General features: G+C 32.9%; 1 protein-coding gene across 2 annotated transcripts in view; it reads left to right on the forward strand.

Annotated features, from left to right (window-relative positions):
• The window catches only part of LOC118199294 (uncharacterized), a 98,722-nt gene that overhangs the window by 56,046 nt on the left and 18,173 nt on the right, over positions 1 to 24,503 (forward strand). Inside the window, exons 11-17 of one of the 2 annotated variants that reach the window (XM_035371110.2) lie at positions 69 to 285; positions 8,728 to 8,868; positions 12,461 to 12,532; positions 13,268 to 13,434; positions 15,147 to 15,285; positions 19,116 to 19,189; positions 19,286 to 19,452. In XM_035371110.2, coding sequence (XP_035227001.2) covers positions 69 to 285; positions 8,728 to 8,868; positions 12,461 to 12,532; positions 13,268 to 13,434; positions 15,147 to 15,285; positions 19,116 to 19,189; positions 19,286 to 19,452 — 977 coding nt within the window. The remainder of the gene's footprint in view (positions 1 to 68; positions 286 to 8,727; positions 8,869 to 12,460; positions 12,533 to 13,267; positions 13,435 to 15,146; positions 15,286 to 19,115; positions 19,190 to 19,285; positions 19,453 to 24,503) is intronic. The other variant, XM_035371111.2, reaches the window with a different exon arrangement.

Consider the following 24,503-nt stretch of genomic DNA (forward strand, 5'->3'; position numbering starts at 1 on the left):
TATCTCTTAAGAACTTTTGGGGTGTTTTGTATTTTAGTTTATAAATTAATCTTAATTTATTGCTGTAGGGAAGACCTTACTGCATGCATTGAAACTCTTCGGGATGAGAAAAAAATTCTGCAGAACAAAGTTCAAGAATTGGAAAAGAAAACACTAATTATCAGTACAGAATTAGATCAAACTACTCATCAACTGATTCTAAGCAAAGCTGCTAAAGAGCATGAAGTTGCAGCCTTACAGTTTCAACTTAATACTGAAGCTTTAAAGTATGAAAGAGCTTTAAAGGTATATTTTTATTTGTTAATTTATTTTCTAGTATTTTAGAACATTGGCATAAAAAAAGTAAAATAAAAAAGTTTTTCAGTCTACTTTGCAATTAGAATTGTAGTTCTTGCAACTGTTTTGGGAACCAGAATTTTGGTTAATTACCAAATTTGACAGCATATAAGACGCACTTTTTTTCCTAAATTTGGTCTCAAAAAGTTACCTGCGTCTTATACGTGAAGGACACAGGTTAACTTTCAATACTGAATGTTATTTATAGCCCGGATTAAGGTCTAGACACACATAACTTTTTCTACATCTGCCATAATTATTTTGCGCATGCGTGAAATATATGTTGCCAAAAAGCACCAAAGCTCGAAGCTGATGCCAAAGTTCGAACAGGTTCAACGATCACATTACGTCTATGGAGCCTTTCCTTCTTTACATAGACTTTCTTTGACTCAGCTGACACGTGTCGGTATCGGTGCTACACTGTATAAACGTGTCGGTATCAGTGCTTAAAACTATTTGTTTAAAAAAAATATCCTTGAAAATATGACTACAGGAAACAAGAGATTAAGCTATACAATTCAGTATAAACTAGGAGTTGTAAACTATGCCAAAGTGCATGGAAACAGAGCAGCAGCAAGGCATTTCGGTCCTCCACCTACCAAAAAAATGATACGTACTTGGCGACTGCAAGAAAATCAACTGAAGACTGCTAAAAAACAAAAGCATAACCTTCGATGCCCAGCTTCATCTTGGCCTGAACTTGAAAATGCCGTAAAAATGTGGGTGATAGATAAGAGGAAATCTAGGATAAGTGTTTCAATCAAAATGATAATTAATGAGGCCAAAGGATTTGCAGAAAAACATGGGAATCAGAACTTTTCAGGGTCTGAGGGATGGTGCTATAGGTTCATGAAAAGGCAAGGCTTATCAATGCGCACAAAAACAACTATTGCACAGAAAATGCCAGCAGATTATGAAGAAAAAATACTAGCATTTCATAGGCTTGTTACAAATACACGCAAGAAAACTTCTTTTGAGCTTGGTCAAATACGAAATATGGATGAAATTCCACTCACATTTGATGTACCATCCAACAAGACTGTGAGTATTAAAGGGTCTAAATCAATAACCATAAAAACAACAGGTCATGAAAAAACTCGATATACGGTAGTTCTAACATGTTGTGCTGATGGCACAAAACTACCGCCGTTTTTCATATTCAAAAGAAAAACTTATCCTATAGAAAAACTTTCAACGGGTGTAATTGCCATTTGTTAATTTTCCTTAATAAAAATATGTTTGGTAATTGCATTCAATGATTGTTTATTTGGCTTTTACGAAACGTGAGAACTAAAAGAAACCACATTTTAAGTTATTGTAAACTATTGAAACTTTTTTCCCTTGTGTGTGGCCTTCTAAATAAGGGTGCGTCTTATATGCTGTCAAATATGGTAATAGTTTGTTAATATTTCAGTGCAACCAATATGTGCTACAGAATTTTGTTTCAGCTGCATACAATAGATAGGAGTATATTGTTTACAATGATTTGAAATACTGTTAAGATACAAGATTTTGAAAATACTTTTCTATTATTATTAAGATTTTAATAGCTATTTTATTTTTAGCCTAATTAAATATACTTCTCCAACCTTTCCTAAGAAATTTCCAGTACTGTGAAACAAACCATCTGAGATTGTATGCATTATTTGCATCACTTCTTATAACAAAATGACCAATTCACATGTGGTGTGGTTGGTGATCCCAACCAAATTGTTTCATTGCACAGAGACAACAGACTATCATCTTGGCAAGCCTGCCTCATGTTAGCACATATGCATGGACGAATAGCACCTGAAGAAATCAATATGTGGTTAAGCATGTAATGGAGGGCATAAGAATAGCAATAATAACAACACAGCCTGAATTAATTCCTCCTGCACTGCAATTTGTATATTGTATTTTTATATACATTCTGTGTTTGTAATTATCTTCTCTGTTTTCATCAGCATGTTGTAAATAACATGTATTTACTCTTATTGATCTTCAGGCCATTCTGAAATTGATTATTCTGCCCAACAGGGCTGAAATGGGTTGATAAGCTACCACCCCAGTGGATCAACTGATTATTTCCGAGAAAATTATGAAGTGATATTACTTTGATACTGTTGGGTAGGCCTGTGTCAGCAGGAACTTTATCCCGCAATTACAGGCACCTCAGATACCACGATAAGGAAAAATCTCACATGGGTAACCTCAGATGTGAAGTGATATTGAACTTTAGCAACATTTATGCTGTCTTAGCCAACCTTCTCCTCAGAAGACCAAAATGACCTGGAACTATGGATGTTTGTTTTACTGTATGTTAGACATGGACAAAGTGTGGCTCTCTGACACCTTAACTCTGGCTCATGAGCTGCTTGCAACCCTTTGCTGTCTGAAATGTGACTTGTTTTGAATAAATATAGTTAAATTTTTTAATACAAATGGAATCTGAAATAGTAATCATGCAATGCCACGTTTCTTTATTAATCGCTAATTTCTGATATTATGTACATAAAAATTTGATAGATTTCAAACTGTCCACTGCTGGCTTATTGTCAGAGCAACAAATATGAAACATTATGAATAAGAGTGAAGCATATATTTATCATAGAGATTACAATGTTATAAATACTGAAAAATGAGACTGCATTTCATTGGTCATGATTACTGTAGGTTTTATATTTGTCTAATATAATTTTCAAATGCTGAAAGATATCTATTTACTGGAAATGATGAATTGATAAATTTGGTAATTTAAAATCATATAACTGGAATAGAAATAGATTTATAGAGCAGATAAAGTCAGCATTAAGCCTAGATTTTTCTGTGTGCCTTGAATGAAATGCATTCAAATATGTGATAAAGGTAGCGTTATTATAGTTGCTGTTTTTTATTATTCAGAGTATTTTACTTTCTCTTTGTTTGAATTATCTGATTATATTAATTTTACTATACTTAAGCTGTATCGTAGAGTGATGTGCAAAAATTAAAGATGAGGCTAAGAAAGCATAAGGGCAGAACAAGGCAAAAGAATGGACCAAAAGACCAACCAGGAGATAGACCTGGGATTGTACAGTGGGCATGCATATATATGGCACATGACTTGGAGGAGTTTCGGAAGGCATGCCCCACACAGGTAGTGTTCACTCAGCAATCCGCTGAAAGCCATTACACAATGTCTTATGATTTCAGTGACAGCGAATTGCTACTACAGTGTGGTATGGCCAATAGGAAATCCAGAAAACATCATCAGGATGTGTTTACCATGGAGGTAGGAAAGGAAGGAGGGGCCAACCAACATTAGAAGTGAAGCACTGCTTTGAAGCTTGGGTCACCAGATGGGGTGTTCTTTGTTTACATTCAGAAGCTCACTTGACAGGGTTCTGATAATATTTCGACACACGACAGTTCCATACAAATCGAAAAAGGGACACTTTCGCATGAAAGAAACATTCATAGTGTGATGGATAATAGCAATTTGTATAGTTTAGTGACATTTACGCAAAAATCACATCTTGGTCATTTTTCGATAACTAACAACAGCGATTTTGATTATGAATTTGTTTTATAAAATTCTAAGCTATTGAACTACAAAAATATAGATTTTAACAATAATGTTATGCTTGAAGAATGAAAAATACCTTATGGTACCTTTAAAATTGTATACGTCTTTCGATACCCTTCATAGAGTATTCGCTACTTTTATTTTATGTTCCAAACGCCAAAATGTTTTAAATAAATAATTTTTTTCACATCCATATATTATTGTAACATGTGCCTTTTAAAATTTTTTACACTAGAGGCTTTACTGCTGCTCATTTTAAACTCATCGTTTTAATTTTATATATCTGAAAAATAATCACTTTGGGCTTACACGTTTTACTTATTTGGATTAATTAAAAATAAAATTACCATCAAATGCTGCAATCCGTCATTCAAATTATATTCATATATATTTTTTATGTAAAACTTCGGGTGTATGCTAAATTAGTGTAAATTACTTTACTCGAAAAATATAGTGAATGCACAGAAATTAAAGATTTGCACATGCCGGAAATGAAAAATAGGAAATATGCATGTGCTTGCAAAAAGCATATATCTGCCTTTAACAAAATACATAAATATTGATTAAATTATTTATAAATGTATTTGAAATGAAGAATTTATTCATTTATAAACAACTGTGAAAGTACTGTGAAGAAATCTAATTATTAAATGTATCTAATTTATAATGATTATAAATGTTATCTAAATATATAATAACCTTAATATTGAAATCCTGTTGACAAATACGTTATAAAACTATTTAAGCAAGAATTGTTTGTATTGGAAAGCAATCTGTTAAAAGGTATTGTAAAGCAAATGTTATGAGATGCGCGCTTAAGAACGTAATAAAGAGTTTTGGAATATGTGTTGTTGAAATGAAGGGTAAAAAAAAAATCTGATAAGTATAATTAAAAGAATTATTCCGCTTACATTTTATAATAACTCAGTTACAAGTTTTAAATAAAACTTTTAAAAAAAAAAAACTTATTTTATTCCCTTTCAGAAATGTTCAGAGAAAGTCGAGTACTATTTAATACCTATTTAATTATTAGGAATTAGCGAAATACTTATTTAAAGTATTTCACTAATTCCTAATAATTCTCTAATTTAAAATGAACCGAATAGAGCATTAATTATAAATTGACTTACATTTTTCTATATAAAAGATGCCTCAGAAGCCAAAAAATCATGTCATATTTAAGAAAGTATTTTAGGAAGAAGCTCTATAAATAGAAAAGAAATAATGCATAATTTTAATATTAATAATACAATAAACTTTGATCTTAATTTTTGTACCTTAACTGAATAAAATCGAATTACCTTAATTTTTTTCTAATGTAATTAACGAAAACTTGTGAAAATATTTCATTCAAATTAAACCATTCTGAGAAAACTGTCCTGTGAAAAGTATAGCATTTAATTCCGTTCAGAATGAAATGTTGTTTCAAAAATATGTTGTTTTCATATACTTAGAACTCTGAAGTGTTGTAGAAAAAGAAAATATATACATTTATTTATATGTATATTTACGACGTAATTACAAAATATTTACATCCGAACGCGTCAAATCCCATTGAACTCAATGGTAAATGACCCAATGTTTTGGTCACCACGTAGGAATCGCCGGTGGTTCAGAGCAGGATACAGGAGAAACTTGTTTAGGGCTACTCCATCTTACTTCCTACCTCCATGGTGTTTACCAAAGGGCGAGTCATTGGGAAGCTGGAAGAATATCGAAGTGGGATAAGTATAGAGGAGGCGTTTTTAATAATTTACAGCATTGTTTCACAAGCCTGAAGAATGTTTCAAATGGCAGGGACAGCTATCCCATCTTTCAGCTATGATCGTCCGCTAGCAACAGCGGTGGTGGATGACCAGTATATTGTCCTTCTGCTGAAAAGAGATAGGCGGCAAACAGTGCCGAGATACAAGGCACATGCAGCAGATTACTGACATCTGATGTGTTTTAACATGGTCAGGAGGATGCACAATTGTTTTTTATATGTGTCATGACTAGTGTGATGTGTGTCATTATCACCTACTCATCAGAGATGCCAATGCTGGAAACACATGAAATGGAATGGGACTGAGTGCTGAGTATGGAGACAGCAATGTAGTCTTGCAAGCGATTTCGGCCATATACCCATCTGGAGAGGGAAGGGAGCACGCAGTCACACGTCCAACATAATCAAAAGGAACCGTTTTGGAAGTGAGAGAGTTCTGGTTTGGGCTGGTATCAGGCTTAGTACTGACCTCAACATCTCCGGAGGAGTTTAAGTCGCTGGTGTCCGCTATCGGACTGATGTTCTTTTGCCTCATGTGTGTTTGTTTAGAGGTGCAAGGCGGTCAAGACTTCCTCTACATGAACAGTAATGTTACACCTCATCGTACAGTAGCTGTCATAGAACTCAGGGAGAGAGAAAGTACACTCATGTCCATAAATTAAGGATAATGCAAAATCAGGCAGAGGAAGAGTTAGAAGCAAAACAAATTTGATTTATTTGTAAAGCTTATTTATTAAACAAAAGGTAAAGAGGTAAAAATGATGCTATATATTTGATATTATTAAAAAATTTAGCGATTTTTTTCTCCCTGGAGCAAATTACAAAAAAAAAAAAAAAAAAAAAAAAACAATATTACATGGTTGGTATGATTGTTAATACATTGTATGTCTCCCAGATGATGCAATACAGTCCGTACAACGCCTAGGCATGCTGAGTATCAAATTATCGATCTGATCTTGGGGGATATTACACCACTCTAAAAGCAATGCTCTCCGAAGTTCCGGTAGACATATAGGAGGAGGTTGACGGGCTGCAACTCGTCGCCCAAGTATGTCCCACATGTGCTCTACTGGATTCAAGTCCGGTGAGAATGCTGGCCAGTCCATAGGGGTGATATCCTCCGATTGAACGCATTCGCTTACGATGTTTGCACGGTGAGGACGGGCGTTGTCATCCATAAACACAAATTGTGCGCCCATGGTGCCCCGAAGCAAACGTACATGTTGTTCCAGAATGACGTCCCGATAAATTTGGCTTGTCATGGTTCCAATTTGAACATGCAGGTCAGTTCTGGAACCCAGAATAATTCCACCCCAAACGAGCACTCCTGCACCACCGTAACAGTGTCGTTCAATGATGTTTTCTTGGTGGTAACGGGTACCTGGAGCTCTCCATATGAAAGTCCGGCGAGAATCAGACTGCAAGCTAAACCCGGACTCGTCGGAAAACATCACACAAGCCCACTGTTGCGCTGTCCACAATGCATGCTCTCTACTCCAGGCTAACCGCAGGCAACAGTGAGTTGCAGTAAGTGGAACGCATCTGACAGGTCTACGAGCATATAGACCAATCTGCCCTAAGCGTCTGTACATGGTCTGCCTAGAAATTGTCATACCAGTGGCTGAAGAAAGCTGAGAAGACAAGTCTGAGGCTGTGCTTTGCCTGTTACTTTTGGCAGTAACTGCCAAATACCGGTCCTCATTCGGCATTGTAACTCTGAGGCGACCTGTGCTGTAACGTCTACTCACATTACCATCATCTTGGAATCGTTGCCAAAGCCTGGAGATGACACTCTGGGCAATTCCAAGTTCGTCTGATACTCACAGCTGGGTACGCCCACATTCCAGACTGCTGATAATTCTACCACGTAAAAAATCATCCAAATGCGTCCTTTGTGTCATAACTATTCGGTTATTGCACTGAAATGCTTAAAAAGCGCCTGTGAACAATTATACTTCTTTGCCTGTATTCCTCATATATCACTATCTTACACTCTCGTCATTGTGACGTACCATTGGTGTCATCTGGTTACTTCCTGAAATTTGCATATGATTCTTGAAGATGTGTGTAGTGATTTTACAGGTGATATATTAGTTTTAGAGTTCGATTTCCGCGTGACTCCGAATTATCCTTAATTTATGGACATGAGTGTATTTTTATGCATGGATTGGCATGCAAGGTCACCGGACCTAAATCTGATAGAGCACATGTGGGACCTTCTTGGAAGATACTTGGCAGCAGGTGATAAGATTCCGACAACTATTCTGCAGCTGAAATTGATGCTTAAAGAAGAATGAGCCATGATGCTTCAACAGCTGTTGTCAGCCTCATTTTTAGCATGGCCTACTGAGTGGTCGAGCGGTAAAATCGCTGAACACTGGTAGTTCTGACCTGAGTTCATTTTTAGGCGAAAGGGCTGTCTGCGTGGGCATTTTCATGGTTTTCCTCATGTGTAATGCATATACCAGCCAGTTTCGCATCCATGAAGTTATCCCTTCCCTTAGGCAGATAGCCCTGTTCCTCCGCTAAAGCATTCCTCCCATTACACAGATGTCCTGGTGTGCTTTGCTATAATCAACTAAACGAAATCTTAGCATGAACAGCCATTGTAATTTCTGCATTGCTATCAGGAGTGACTCCTCCTAAAGACTGGATTTTCATTACCAGATACCTGTCAAACAGATGTTTCTGTCTTATGTCTAGTTGTGATTGGAGCTATCTTTCCAGTAAAGTCTCTTTTTTATCTTTTTTATATTTGGTTTGGGTTTTAATCTGTTATCCCATATTTTCACATTTTGGGGATCTTATTGTATGATTTGGGTCGATGTAGAACACTTCTGGATGACGTTACATTCGAAAGCCCGTCTCGTCGCTAAATTTTGCACATCTGTGTATACCTAAGAAAAATTTATATTTAGTATTTAATTAAAGTATATAATGACATTTGACTTAAAGACTTTATCTTCTGATGTTTTACTGGTATGGTTATGCTGCTTTCACTGACTTCTGATTTCCTTCGTTTTAAGGAAAAGTCTTTTTATACTGTTTCCTGATCCATTAACATAGCTTTTATATCTAGCAATTCAGTAACCAAAATGATGGGCTAGAAAGTATGAAGCAGAAGATTAATGATCAAGAACAGCTTATAATTTCATTAGAGGAAGCTTTAACGGAAATAAAGCTTGAACGAGAAAATGAGAAAGAGCAGCAATGGAATGAGGTAATATGTTTCAGAAACTTCATATTTTTTTTAAGTTCATACTGGTAAAAGAAAGAACTGCTGAAACATCCAGGAAATTCAATACCTCAATGATATTTCCTGATCATTCAGTCTGTGATGATCATTAGACAAGTCGCACATAATTGTGATATTGAATAGTCATCTGAAACAGAAAAAATACGGGGATTTCACAACTTAAAGTATTAATATTCATTTCAATGATGCGAAAAGTGTAAATATAAAATTTAACACCAGCTTATATGAAAGTAAATTAAAATTTGATGCAGCAAAGAAAAAATGTGTTGTACATTGTCTTCACCCATGCTGGAGGATTTTGGATTCTATAAGTAAAAAGCAAAGACATTGCCTCTGCAAGTAACTTTTACTATTAAAACATGATGTTTTTAATGGCAAAACAAATTGCAGCTGGCTGTAGTTCATGGAGATTTCGTGGGAGCTGTTGGGAAAAAATCATATCAAGTTTGCATACGCAGTATTACATTGAATCTCCACTTGTAATGATTTGTCTATGAAAGTTTCAGAGAAGATTGAATTTCTTGATTATTTGCAGTTTGTTTCTTTTACTTTTAATACAAAAATCACTTTGAAAAGTCTTTAGAATTTGTAATAAAATAGGTAAATATCAAAATAATTCCTTCTGCATTTTATTGAAATATTTGCAATGCAACTTCTTATACTTTCAGGTTTTCGGTTAGATGTTACTATGAAAAAATGCTAGTACTTGGAAGTACCAAGAACTTGTGCCCCTGCAGCATTTAGAAAGTGAAATAGCTATTCTTTCTGAGATAGCTATTGCATTATCATGATGTAGTAGTATTGAGCATAATCCAGTTTCTGGTTGAGTAATTTTTTGTAACACATTAGGCGAGAATTTTGTGATGCACCTCTTGACAGTTTGTTTTCTTATAGAAAAGGAAGGGCGTGCTGTTTTTTTTTTTTTTTTTTTTTTTTTTTTTTTTTTTTTTTTTTTTACCTTGATAGGAGGATATTCAAGTCGAAAACCTGTATGGCAGACAGTTATTTCGTTTTGGGATTCTGTTGATGGAACTAAAATTCACATGTTATGAAGTTAAAAATCACTTTTTAGCATCCTTCTTCAAATCTTTGAAGCATTCCCCCCTCCCAACCTTTCTATTCAAGCCTATTTTTGTTTCACTGCTAGGGCATCAGGAATCCAGTGAATGCAAAGTCTTCTGATGTTGAACTTTTTGCGAAGAATTTTTCTAATTCTTTTTATCCGTGTATTTAAAGTGTCTTGACTTGAATGATAAATTATGTGATTGTCTTTAAACATCTTACCGCAGGCATGATATTTCAGCCAGTCCATAGAGACTCGGCCACAATGATCTTCAGCCAGTAAATACACTCTTTAACAAAAAAAAATCGACGCACCAAGAAGGAATCATCCGATTGCTTTGAAATTTCATATGCATAAATGTTTTGACAAAATATACAATGATTAAAATTTGGTGTCCAATGAATGAATAGTGTGGTCTCCAGCGCATCAGAACTGTGCATCTAGCAGATATATATAAGAAGCTCTTGTTAAACTGTTGTTAAAAATTTCTCTTGCATTGCAATTTAGGATACCTTTCAAACTATAGCAGTTATAGTTTGAAAGAGGTCGTATCATTGGATTGAAAGAGGCAGGTTGAGTGAATCGGAGAATCGCTCGTCATATGGGTCGAAGTAATGCAGGAATTAGAAGATGCTGGCAAGAATGGGTGGACAATGGCAGATTTCAGTGTCATGGATGTAGCAGTTGACCTAAGGCCACAAGAGATCAGGAAGACAGAGTGATTGTCAGATCAGCTGTCACAGCGCCTGATTCATTGCTATCAAGCATCAGATGTACGACCCGCACACGAGTGTCTACCATGAACATTCACAGAAGGCTGATAGAGCGAAATCTACACTCGTACCGATTGTTACACCACCTGCTACTCACGCCTGCACACTGTCGAGCAAGATTACAGTGGTGCTTGGCTCTATCAGGTTGGAATGATGCTGACTGGGGACATATAGTCTTTAGCGACGAATCCCACTTCCAACTATGTCGTGAGAATCATCGAAGACCTGTCTGGAGATGCCTGGAGCGGCATGTCGATCTTGCTTTCTACACAGGCCCTCATTCAGGAGATATGGTCTGGGGTGCTATTTCCCTTGATAGCCGGACTTCTTTGGTCGACATTAGAGGCACACTTACAGCACAGGGGTACGTCAATGACATTCTGAGACCTATTTTGCTACCGTTCCTTTTGCAATACCCTGGCCTTTTTTTTCAGCAAGATAATACCAGACCATATACGGCACATGTTGCTACAAACTGTCTTACAACTTGTCAAACACTTCCTTGGCCCACTAGAGCTCTCTCCCATCAAACATGTTTGGGATATGATTGAAAAGCGACTGCATCTACGAGGGAATGATGATGATCTAGCCTGACAATTAGAGCAAATTTGGCAAGAAATAGTGCAGGAGACCATCTGGAAGCTTTATCAGTTTATGCCACGCCATGTGGCAGCTTGCATCCTGGCTAGAGTTGGGTTAGCACCTTATTGATATCGTCGCTTTGTAATTATGTAACTCTGAAATAAATCATTCAATTGTTCTGAAATTTTAATCATTTTCTATTCTATAATCATATCTATAATCTTCCTATCCACCAATTTTTGTCTCCATCGTACAACTCCTTCTTGGTTCGTCGATTTTTTTTTTTTTTTTGTTTTAGAGTGTATATTGTTGCTTTGAACTACTTGTAAATTGTGGCTTGGAAAGGAAATAAATAACACAAAAACACCATGTAGATGTTTTGCGAAATTCATAATTTCCATAATCCTACTTTAAATTCATGATGCACAAGTGTTCAAAATTTAGCTCCCTAGTTTTTCAGAATTTTGTGTTAACTGGACAAAGATGAAAAAAACTGCAGTTGGAAGTGAGTATACAGCGCTATCAAGTGTTTCATTTGAATGAAACACAAGGGGTTTTATATGGCAGGTATTCTAGGCAGAGTGATTTCAAAACTTCCAGAGTTACCCAAGTATCAGTACTTAGTTTAAAGCTTTGTCTTTAATAATGTTATATTTTATAAATATTCAGATAATGTGATTGGGTTTGCTTATAAAAACGTTCGCAGTAGTAGTGCTTTTTGAATGTGTAAGGTTGATAATAGCCTATCTTGTTTTTTGATAATTACTACTTTTATATACTTGTCTTTTTGATAAAAGTCTTGTTTAAGTTATCACTTTTCTAATGCAGTATGTTAGGAGTGAATATAAGGATGTATTAGGATGCATGAATGCTACATAAAGAGTGAAAGATTTCTAAAATTCTAAAATTGATTTTTTTCATTAAATTAAATTTTCACTTAACTACTAAAATTGTTTCATTTTTTCATTGCTTCAATTTGTATTTGAGGAATCTAATTTATTTTTTATTAGTGATTTGTTTGAGGTGTCATTTTTGTGTCTGTTTTAATTAATAGTTACTTAAATCAGTTAACTTTTCATCCATTATAATCTTCATCTGTATAATCTTAGTTTAGTTGTACATTTTACTAATTTTATAGCTTCAAGAACTTCATGTTGCTCTAGCAGCACAAGAAGAAGAATGCTTTTCTTTAAGTGAAGACCTAGAAAAAGTAATATATTTCACAATTTCATTTCATAGTTTTTAACTATTTTCTTAAAATACATACATAAATATGTATATATAATATGCATTTTTAGGTTATTTAAGAAATATCATCTGACTAAATATTATTTGAATGATTGGATAGAATATGAAAATAGCACTTTTTAAATTGGATCCATGGTTGCAATTTAAAAATTGAATGGAATGAGGTAATTATGACTTTTACTAAAAATGCACAAAATTCGAATTTTAATTCCTGTCTTCTGCAAAAAAATTCCAATTATTAAGATGTCCTCATCTTGGGAGAGTAAGACATACCATAATATACAAAACTGGAATCTGAAAAAAAGTTCACCAAAATTGTGTGACTTATGCCACTTCATGGCAGCTGAAAATCACAAAGGAATTTTTGTGATTTTTCTCAGGTGTAATTTAAATATGTGCCAATTTCCATTCATAAATTCATTAGTGTTCTGTTTAGATTGGGCAGTTAGTGCTATTTTGCTGTGGGTGCCGTTATTTTCAAACTGTAAGAATGTTTGATTCTGATTAAAATGACGTCATTATATTCATTAAAAAAATAAAGAATATATGGCGGTTGAAATGTTAATTTTTAGTATTTATAAGAATTTATATTAGAGGTAAATCATTAAATATATTTATTAAACATAAGATCAAGTGCACATTTATGAGATCATACAATATGCATTGTAATTCATTGGAGCTAAATGCATATTTTCAGTGCTTAACCTTTGTTGAAGATGAAAGAAAGAAAAATGATATTCTGCTGTCTCAGTTTGAAGAATTCAAGGCATACAGTCGAAGAGATAAAAGTGTCTTGGAAGCAGAATTTATAAATTTGCAAAATGATTCTAGGCAGCTTCGTAAAAGGCTTATCAAGCTATTGAAGTGAGATTTAATAAATTTCTTTTTGTATACTTTTATATTCGATAATTAAGTGAAATTATAGTAAAAACATGTTGAAATGGTGTACCTTTGCATGCCTTTCTCTTTTTTATTGATATGATTAAACAAAATCTTGGGTGTTGAAAAAAGATATTTTAAAAATTTACTAAGTAACTATAAGGAAAATATCATCGAATTTTCACGAGAAAATGTGCAAAAACATATTTATTAAATGTGTTGCTCCATTTTTTTCACTTGATTAGCAGCCTTTCGTGGCTCACTGATTGAGATACGCAAGATTTACAAGCTGTGCTCTGCTAAGACAGTTTGAAACCTAAGAACCACGTTCTTCCAGGTCCTTTAATTTTCACCATCTTCATTTTCTGAGTGAAAAACAAGTTTTTGAGGAACTGCAGGAGGATTTCAGGGACCCTTTCAAAACTGTCACCCTAAGCCTGAGGCTTTTAGCCTTAGTGTTAACCTGACAGTTTAAAAGGATAATTTACTCTATATTTTCGCTTTATATAAGCCAATCCGTGTATCAGCCAAAAGTGCCTTTTTTTTTTGGTCTCAGAACTTCAAATTCAAAACTCATATGTAAGACGTAAGGGGGCCGGATGTTCCTGTAACATTCAATTATATCGCCAAGAGGGCAAAAATGTTGCTGAGCAGGTAAAATAGATGGAATATTTTCCAGTTAATTCGCTGTAAAGTAAACGCCAATGACGATTTTATCTCTGGTAACCGAGCACATTTATTCCATTTATTTATTGTCTTTTATGCGATCTGTGATTTGTGTGCTAGTGTTATTTTCTGTGCCTTTTTGCGTTTTGTCTGAGAGATGATCAGGAAGAGAAATTCTTGTACAGCAAATTTCAAACTGCAGATGATCACATTTGTTGAAAATTATAATAACAGTGTGGTAGCTTGACATTTATCCATAAATCAAAAACAAATTCATGAGTGAAGAAATCCAGGTGCAAATTTTGCCAACATCGGGTACTTGGTTTGGTGACTATGCAGCAAACCAGCATTATAAACAATTTTGAAAATAAAACAGTTCATTTTCATGAAACGAGAACTCATGTAATTTAAAATTACAAAATATAAAGTAAAGAAAAAAATGTACAAAATATAAAGTAAAGAAATAAAGTTTCTGTATAAGTGTGTGTCACATGTGAAGATATTATAATTTTCTTTTAGCTTTATCTCATGGGTAAGTCATGGTTTATCTTTTATCCAGCACACCAAAATCAAATCTTAATAGTCTCGTCCTTTAAGTTATTGCATACAGAACAGCCACAGTCATAATCAAATCTAAGTTATCTCTTTTCAGGTTATTGAAGTAGCAGTTTAAAAAAAATAGTTAAACTGACTACATCACTAAGTTTTTTTAATGATAAGCCTGTTGTTTATTGCTTGTTATTGTTTTTTTTTTTTTTTTTTTTTTTTTTTTTAGCTCATTTGCACTCCACAAATACAAAAATATGATTCTTTAGTGTATAACGGGGTAGATTAGAAGTTTTTTCCCCTTCTTTTTTAAAGCTTTTTGAATATGGAGTGCATTTTACAACCAGGAAATCTGGTACTCATTCAGATTCTCCTTCTGTTTCTGTTTTTAGCTTTTGTATTCCTATAAATGATTTTTTTTAAATTTGTGTCTGCTTTTACCATTTTATATTACAAATAATTTTTTTAATGTATTAATTCATTAGAGAAAAAGATGTGTTGTGGAAAAGGATTGATCATTTATCCCATTTACAAAAAATCAAAATTGATGATCGCTGGATGGATGATCGAGAAGCCACAAATTGTTTAGGATGCAATAATCACTTTTCATTTTTACTGAGAAAGGTATGCAAAATTATTTATATTATTCAAAACATGAGTAGCAATTGTGAAATATTTTTTCTATTAGCGTAAGAATAATTATTTAGTGGGAATAATAAATGAAAATAATTATACAGAATTGTCTATTCATTTGCTTTTTCTTTAGCTGTTGTCTTTTAATTCTATTATCTGATATTTTTCATTAAAAGAATTAAAGTGTGCGTATTAGAACCATTTTATTTGTATTTACTTTATCCTTATTGATCCAGTAATTCATCATAATTTAATTTTCATTCATAATAATTTTATTTAGCAAAAATTTGAATGCAAATATTGCTCTTGTATTTTATCTTAAATACAACAAAAGTTACATTCAGGGTCCTGAAAGTAAGATTCAGGGTTAGTCATTAATTAGCTCTCTTTCTTTTTACTTTGGGGTAGTGTAATTAATTTTTAGGAGCTTTTTTGAGTTGTTCTTTAGATTAGCAAAACAAATTGGTATATATTTGATAGTGAAAGGATGTTAGTTGAGTACATTTTTTTCAACAAAAATAGCAATAGTTTTGCTATTCCAGCTGAAGTTCATGAACTGAGCGATGAAGTAGGTGATAACTAATCAGAAATTCCGAGATATATCAGACAGCTGTGGTTATATGTGAAGATAATTAAAGCAGATAACAAACATAATTATATCAATTTTTCTAGTTCTGAGAAAAGGCAGGAAAATGACAAAAAAAAAAAAAAAAAAAATATGCCACAATACACAGAGTTGCTTCTAATGGAAAAATCTATCATTAAAAGTGAAATTGAAAAATTGAAATTTGAAAAGGCTTTGCAGTTAATAGATTTAAAAACTACTCACAAAATATATCGTTTAGTCATTAAAATCAATTAATTGTGCTAGAAGTCTACCCTACAAACACATTTTCAATATTTTCGCTTAAGCTATAAAAGTTTTCAGAGACTCTGAATATTCTTAGATTACTGTACCGTAATTACTGAATGAACATGATTATTAAATGAAGAAAGATGTGTCAAAACTACCCTTGTCCATTAGTAGGTGTTTCTTATAATAATCAAATCATGTATTTACTTTCAAGATAGTTCTAAAGCCAGTCGACAAATGAAATGGCAAATTATTTAATATAAAACCCTATTTCTTAGACTGTTAATGAACATTCAACAGTCATGAATTTTTGGCAGAATTCATCAGTCAAAATGTTTAATGTTATGTACAGAGCCAGAAGAAGAAGAAAGCAAGTGAGGTACTAGTTCTTCAGCTGAAGCAAGTGAGGCACTTGCCGCAGATGAATAACTAAAAGGGATGTCATATTAAATAGAAAAATTTTGAAATCCATTTTAAAACAGAAATTATGATCTTTAGCTTTTAACTTTGGAACACATCATGAAGTATTAAAATAATTTTGTGTTGTAAACTATCCAGAGGAATTATGAGAAAAATTAATAACAGTAATTTATTTTCTAAAGTTTTAAGCTTTTACAGTGCTGGACATTAAACAGCATTAATTATGCATGTCTGTTATTGAGCCAGTTACAGAGTAAAATTTTATTTTTGTTCATGCGCATTTTAGTAACTGTGGGAATTGTCAACAGCTGTGTATATTTTTTTATTTATTTCCTGCACTTCCACACTAACCAACATTCTTAGTTATCCATTCATCTTCAGTTCAGTATACAGCAGATTATATGAGTCTTTTTTTTTTTTTTTTTTTTTTTTTTTTTTTTTTTTTTGTTACTGGAAACGAAAGAAATCAAATTAATGGTTTTCAACTAATTGTTTAAATTCAAAAAATCAAGTCAGTTAAATTTTAAACTCCCCGAAACCGAAATTTTAAAGATTTAATTTTAGTGCAGGTTTGATCAAGCTGCCACATTTTATCAAATTGTCCTGTGATTGTTTCAACAAATACTTCCACATCTCATTATGTTTTAACATGCTGCAAGAACTCATGAAAAATAGAGACAATAAATTAAAATAAAAATTCTGTTATATTATTTTCGAGGAAAATTACAATGAAAGTAATATTTGTTACAGACTGACTGTTTGCATTCTGTGCAATAGTTTATTGTTGCTTAAATTTAATTTTTTGTAGACTTTAAAGGTAGTTTCCTTCTTCCCTTTGTTTCAATTGATTCATGTTAAGGATGATTTTGGACATTTTATTGTTTTCTTTAGCAATATAAACCATGCATGGGTGATGGATTGCCATCCAATAATGCAAAAATGGAGTGTTTTAAAATATCATTTGTATCTTAAGCATTCAGTCTTTTCTATTCTGCATTCAGATATCACTGAAAACTGTTCCTGTATTGAAATACTTATCTCATTTAAAGGATAAATAACAATATCTAAAATCTGATTTATTTTATTTTAAAATTTAATGAACTGCAGTGCCTAAAATGAAGAATTTAAATGAGAAACCTGCTAATTCTTGTTTGTTTTGCTAACTCTTTTCTTGTACTGGACTGCAAACAGTATTTAGGTGTTTTTTTATTATTATATTCTTTCTATGACATTTATAGTTCAATGTAACTTCTATCTTTTGCTAATTTTCATGAAACATCATGGTACCTAAATTACCATATTTGCCGGCATATAAGATGCACCCCTTTTTTTTATACACATTTTTTGAAGGATAAAACTTTATTACTGACCATTATAATGAATTTACAGTATTTTAAATATAAAGTAATATAAATACAAAGTGTTACATTCCGGAAATACCCAATCTACCTGGGAAAGAACACTTTTTAATCTTCTTTGTCAAAACCCAGACACTCATCTCCAGAGCTAAATGAAGAGTCACTTAAAACCTCTTCTAAATCAGCCTCTGAGTCCTCATATAACAAATTGCCCTCTGTACTATCCAGTGCATTACTAATGCCACACTTCTTAAATGATTTAACCACTGTCTCTGTTTTTACTTCATTCCATGAAGCTTTGACAAGGATAAAAATTGCGTAACTTCGAATAGAGGAAATTTGCAGAAATGAATGTTCTGAGTATCAATATATAAGACACAGTATCGACATATAATACACACCCCATTTTTCAGACCTATTTTCAAAGAAAAAAGTGTGTCTTATACGCTGGCAGATTCGGTAATTAATTGATGAACATTTTTTAAATTAACAATAAACAGCACAATAATTTCTAAAGCAATGTACCACAATATTTTGATGTTAGTAAATATTATTACACTTAGAATTTTATTTCCAAACTTCATTAAAAAAACAGCCAAATGACTATTTTATAATGTGTGATATCAGTATTGTGGTTCACATTATAAAATTAACAAGATTCCATATTACAGTTGATAATACCATACACTTTTATTTGTATTTCAGGAGTTACTTAAATGATGCAAAAAAAAAAAAAAAAAAAAAAGAGTTTTCTTCATGCATACTGATAGGCAATTAAAATGTTACTGCCTTCAGCAGTCACCAAGCCATGAGCAACTTGTACAATGACTCATAGCAACCCTGTTAGTTAGCTATGGAAAAGCTATCTTTTGTGAAATGTAACTGCAAGATGATTTCTGTTGTAAGATATTATACATTTTTATCATAACAAATGAATGCATTTTAAGTGCATAACAAATGAATGCATCTGAAGCTGGTAAATCTAGTAAACAGATATGTGACCATCTTTTATATCAAGATGTCCTGGTGGTATTGTTATTTATATATTGCTTAAAATATTAGTGAATATATATGGTTGTGTTTCATTTTATGCTCCATTTTAAAGTAAAACTTTCATTTTTGCCTTTGTGCTAAAATATTTGTTATATTTTGCATATTTATTACATTATAAAAGTAGACTTGTTTTCTAGCACCACTGCCGTCTCTGTGGAAGAATTTTCTGTCATTCTTGCTCTAATAACTGGTTACTAACACCATCTAGCAGGTATTATTTTTAGCTTTATGAAAGGTTTTAAATTTCCGATGTTTATAAAAAATGACTATGATCCAACTCCATACTGAAAATTTTTTTCCCTAATAGGAAACAAATACGGACCTGTAATGAATGTTTCGTACAACATGCAGAAATGAAAAAAGATTTAAATAATAGTAGTGAGGTACTTTGCATTGGAGAAGGCAGTGAGGATGAAGCTGTTGATGATGTCGACGTCTCAGTAAACCCAAATATTAGCAGCACCTTTAATTCCGGTAAAGGTCCTTGTTACTAATTAAAATTGTTGTTAGTGACAATGATAATGATGTAATTATTAGGTTGTTGGTGTTCAGCTATTTTGCTCATGTATTGTGTAGTCACACAACAGGTTTCTCAATGAAATTCAGACATGATGATAAAATTTTTAAAATATTAATGAATTAAAAACTGTGGAAAATATCATTAAAATCTTACAGGTGTGGCATCTGATTTGGGGAAAAAAGAATAGTTTGAACTGGGTTAGGGCAATTTGTGTGCACTTCTGTATGAAGTAAAGAGTGAATTCATAAGGGATTTTAATAAAAATTTTGAGGTATTTTAATTTTTTGGTTACTAGTGTTAACAACGGTTCTAGGAAAAAAGCCCACAGGCATAATGCTCACAGAATAATGCTCACAGGTATAAATGCTCACAGGAAAAAAGCCCACACAGAAATATGCCCACATAGAAAAAAGCTCACATGGAAAAATGCTCACTTAGAAATATGCTCACATGGAAAGAAGCCCACTGATAAATAATTCACAGAGAAATATCCTTACATTAATGAGTTAATAATTAATTGATTTGAACGTAACCATTGATTACGTTCAAATCAATTAATTATTAACGTTCTTGATCCTACTTGAATTTTCTAAAGAAAAATTATTTAAATTACCAAAACATTTATGGTATATATTTCAAAAACTTTGTAACTTATGTGTAGATTCAGTTTCTATATAAGATTAACAAATGGGCCATTTTGAACTAAGAAAAGGAGGGGAGAAAGGAAGTAAATATGAAACAGAATTATACAGTGAAAAATTATCCCAATTTTAATTGTTAAAAAAGTAATAAATATAAGTTACACATTTTATAATATAAACATTTAGAAGAATAATGAATAATGAATGAGAATTTAGAATGATTATTTTATTTAAATTACGTAAAATATTTATAATTTTATCATCAATTTCATCATAATTTCTTACATGATTCACGATTACCAAATGCAAGTTTTTGTGTTTTCTTTTTTTTTACTTCAGTACATCCTGTATTTACATTAGCTAATAACAAACGTTGAGAGGCTAAATCTTTTTTCTGCCTATCAAATAAAAAGCAGACACCGGGATGGCTACAATTAAATAATGAATTTAGTGCGTTATGAGAGCCTTTGCAACAATTTGTGGTTTTAGGAGATTTCTCGAAGGCTGCTTCATAATGTTCAACTGATAAGTATCATCAAAGTGCCTAAAAATGTTAATTTTATTTCTAAAATCATAAATTTCTGCAGAAATTTTACAACTTTTGTGGTTCCAAATTTGAATAACTACATTCAAACAGCAATTTCTATCGATTCACATCAAAAATGGAGTGAAGAAACAATAATTATTGGCAGTTACAGGAAAAAAATGTCATACAGAGGCAGTGGTATAAAATATTATAGTACATGTAAAATTTTACTACAGTTTTCATGCTTTTATTTTCCGCCCCTGAAAAGAACATATTTCATGTGAGCTTTTTTCCCTGTGAGCATATTTCTAAGTGAGCATTTTTCCATGTGAGCTTTTTTCTACGTGGGCATATTTCCTTGTGGGCTTTTTTCCTGTGAGCTTTTATACCTGTGAGCATTATTCTGTGAGCATTTTTCCTGTGAGCTTTTTCTCTGTGGGCATTTTTCCAGTCACCATTAACAACTTAAAAAGGCAAATATTACTAAGTGCACAGTCTCAGGAACAACAGCTGTCATTCACTTGTGCAAGCCTTTACAATGATTGTTTTATGTTTCATAGTTTTATCCAGTATATTGCATGAAATATTTTGTTTTTGCATTACCATTCTTTTTCAAAGAGTAACTTTTTTTTTATAAATTAAATGCAATTTCGGTATTGTATAGTATCTTGCAAGACATAGTAATCTCTGAGTTCAAAAGTAAGCAAGATCACAAAAAAAACGAATGAATAAAGTATTAATTACCAGGCTTCTGAAACAGCTTTATTTTATTCCACTTTCTTGATAGGACATGGTAGGTTCTATAAGCAGGACCATAGTGATCATGAAATGAATCTTGGTGATTATGTAGTATGCTAAGTTATAGGCGCATCTAATTGCAAGCACTTGTCTTAAACAGAAAATCTGATGTAGACACCACTACTTCCTTGTACGGCCTATTAAATTATGCACATTTTTGTTGCACTTCATTTAAAATTATTTCCTCAAATTACTCTAACTTAATCAACCAGTCTCTTAAGGCAAGTTGAAAATGACATCAGAAATTGCAAATTTTGAAATTAGATATTCTGGTCAATTTTTGTCATTTGGAAGTCAAACTTCTAATTTTATTTTTTAATAATGAGTATAAAACTTTTCCAAATATAAGTATGGGAACCGGAAGACTGCATTAAAAGTTAGATTTTGTTATTTGTCGATAATCGATTTATTTTTTTGAATTTGCCAAAACATGAATATTTTCATCATATAAAACAGTTCTGTAATTGGAAGTATATGACTACCACCAATGATTGTGAAAATAGTGGCTGGGTAAGGACTTAAAAGCCGGGTAGGAGGTTGGATGTATATGTATATATATATGGTATATGTTTAGTTCTGCAAACTGCTGTAAAAAAGGGAGATGCACAACTAGATGTTATAGCAGCCTCATTTAAAATTTCAATGTCTATGGCTAATCATTTTTGAATAATGCAGGGCTCATACATACATATGTACACACATACCCTTTTGAATCCATTTTAGTATCTATTTTGGAAAATCCAACCTTTATTCTGTCCATCTATTAAGATGTCGTGCCAAAAAAAAAATCCAAATAGAAATGGTCAAAATTTATATTTTGTTGAAATATGATACTCAAAATTTTTCAAGATTGAAATACTTTCTTTACTTCGTACAAGGAAATAAAAATATAGGTCTTTAAATCTCTATGATTTGTCAGTTACAGAAAAGAAGAAAATATTTAAGACCTTTTTTAGTACTATAAATATATTTAATATTTTAATTTACTGTACATGCACAAAAACTAAGCAAGTAGCATTCTCAGTGGTAAGATGATACCTTATAGAAGAGGAGGAGTGAAAAAAGTACCCCCCCTGAGGCTACTTGAGATGCTACTACTAGTACTAGATGGGATGCCATGGTAGAAGGCTATGTGATGGAAGCTGGCTCGGGTTCATGAGAAAGATATGAAAATTCAGTGCAGCTGCCAGAAATTTGACATAGTATGAATGGCTTTGTTCACTGGTCTTGATTGGTGGGCTGGAAGGTGGATAGAGGGAGATGTGGCTGAGGGGAATGGAGGAGAGGGAAAAGAATATGAAATTGACAAGTATAACAAGGTAGAGGAGGAAAAGTGGAACATTGTAGTATATGGCAAAACTAAGTTCTATATTTAGAAAGGTGAAGACTTGTTTGTAGAGATATTAGGATTTTTGATGCTGAGAGATGTGAAAAATGAGCAATGCCTTCGTAGAAACTTGAACCATGGACATCAAACGTGCTGAGCGTGCTGATCATTACACCATGAAAGTATGCTAAGAAGGCGGCCGAAATACCTTATAATTGTCTATGGCAAAACTGAGTTCTAAATTTACGTTGTAATAATGTAGTTGAAAACTCTGCAGTACATTAAATTGTATGCTTGATTTCCATTAGCTGTGGAGTTAAATCTGTGGCCGTTTTTTTCTGGATGTGTTTTCATGAGCATGTAATGCTGTAACTTAAAACATCATGTTTCAGAATAAGTTACGTAGGTACTTAGTTGCTGACTCAATTTTGTGCTTAGTCTTTGAGCAAGAAGATTTTATTCTTGATTATAGTATTTGTTTACTAATACTTGTTTCTTCTATCAGATTCTGCTCTTGACATCTGTTTGTTAACAAGTTATTAAAATGATGTATGGCCTGTGAATATTTTTGAAAGCCTGCTTTGAAAAGTACATATCAATGTTTAGTGCTTTACTAGTATCCCGATATTTTAGTCAACATCTATCTCAATAAAAATCAGACATGATGATGAAATTTTTAAAACGTTAAACAAAAACTGATTCTCAGCTTAGTGATCATAAATTTTCATTAAGACAAGGCAGCTATTTTCTTTACTGGAGAAAAAAAAGCTTCATATACAAGGCCTGTTTGCTAGGGAACATTTGTGTGTGTTCCTTGGGCTTGTTTACATCAGCCCAGTTGTGTTTGGCAAGAGTATGCCAAGCTGCATTGGCAAATGTGTTTGGTATCACATGGATGCATGGAACAGACGATATTGGAGCAAAGTTGTGTTCACATATGAATCCAGGTATTCTGCGCTGTGGCTTGATCATGTTACATGCTCAGGAATGGAAAAGAACATTATGCAAGAGCAGATTATAATGGAATCAATGTTATGTTCACAAATGAATCCAGGTATTTTACATGGGTCCATGATGCTTAACAAGCAACCATTTAGCTGACGAGACACTTAGCGAACAGGTATATTTAGCCGACATGAACGGTTAGCCAACACAGACATTTGACAAACAGGGCACTTAGCTGACATGGACATTTAGCTGACAGGGCGTTTTACTGACACAAACATTTAGCAATTAGCTGATAAGACACTTTAGCCAACAGCACGTTTAGTTGGCAACACAGACTAAAAAAAAAACGTTTTAGTAAAATTTATCCATATTTATCTAGAAAAAGGGCTGTTTTCCAGGGTACCCAACGAGAAAATTTATGAGTAAGTATCATATTTTTGACTTAAAGAATCTGTATATTTTAAAATTAAACTATAAAGTAATCTTATTTTTGCATAGATTTTTTAAATAAATTTCAAGAGTAATCAAACATAGATCTCTACAGTTTGGTTTGGTATATTTGATTATGATAAGAACTGGTGGGCTAAAGGAAGAGATGCCTTCATGAAGGACTTTCTAGGGAAAACTGGCTCATATACACATTATGCATGGGGAAAGCCAGGAAAACATCCATGCAGCCAGCACGTCCACTGGGATTTGAATGCGGGAATAAACTACCAGTGTTCAGTGATTTTACTGCTCGGTGGGTTCTGCTTTGTATTTCAG

This window comes from Stegodyphus dumicola, chromosome X1 (assembly GCF_044657685.1).
Source record: "Stegodyphus dumicola isolate Sdum_Otavi_A_Nest chromosome X1, ASM4465768v1".
Classification (NCBI taxonomy): Eukaryota; Metazoa; Arthropoda; class Arachnida; order Araneae; family Eresidae; genus Stegodyphus; species Stegodyphus dumicola.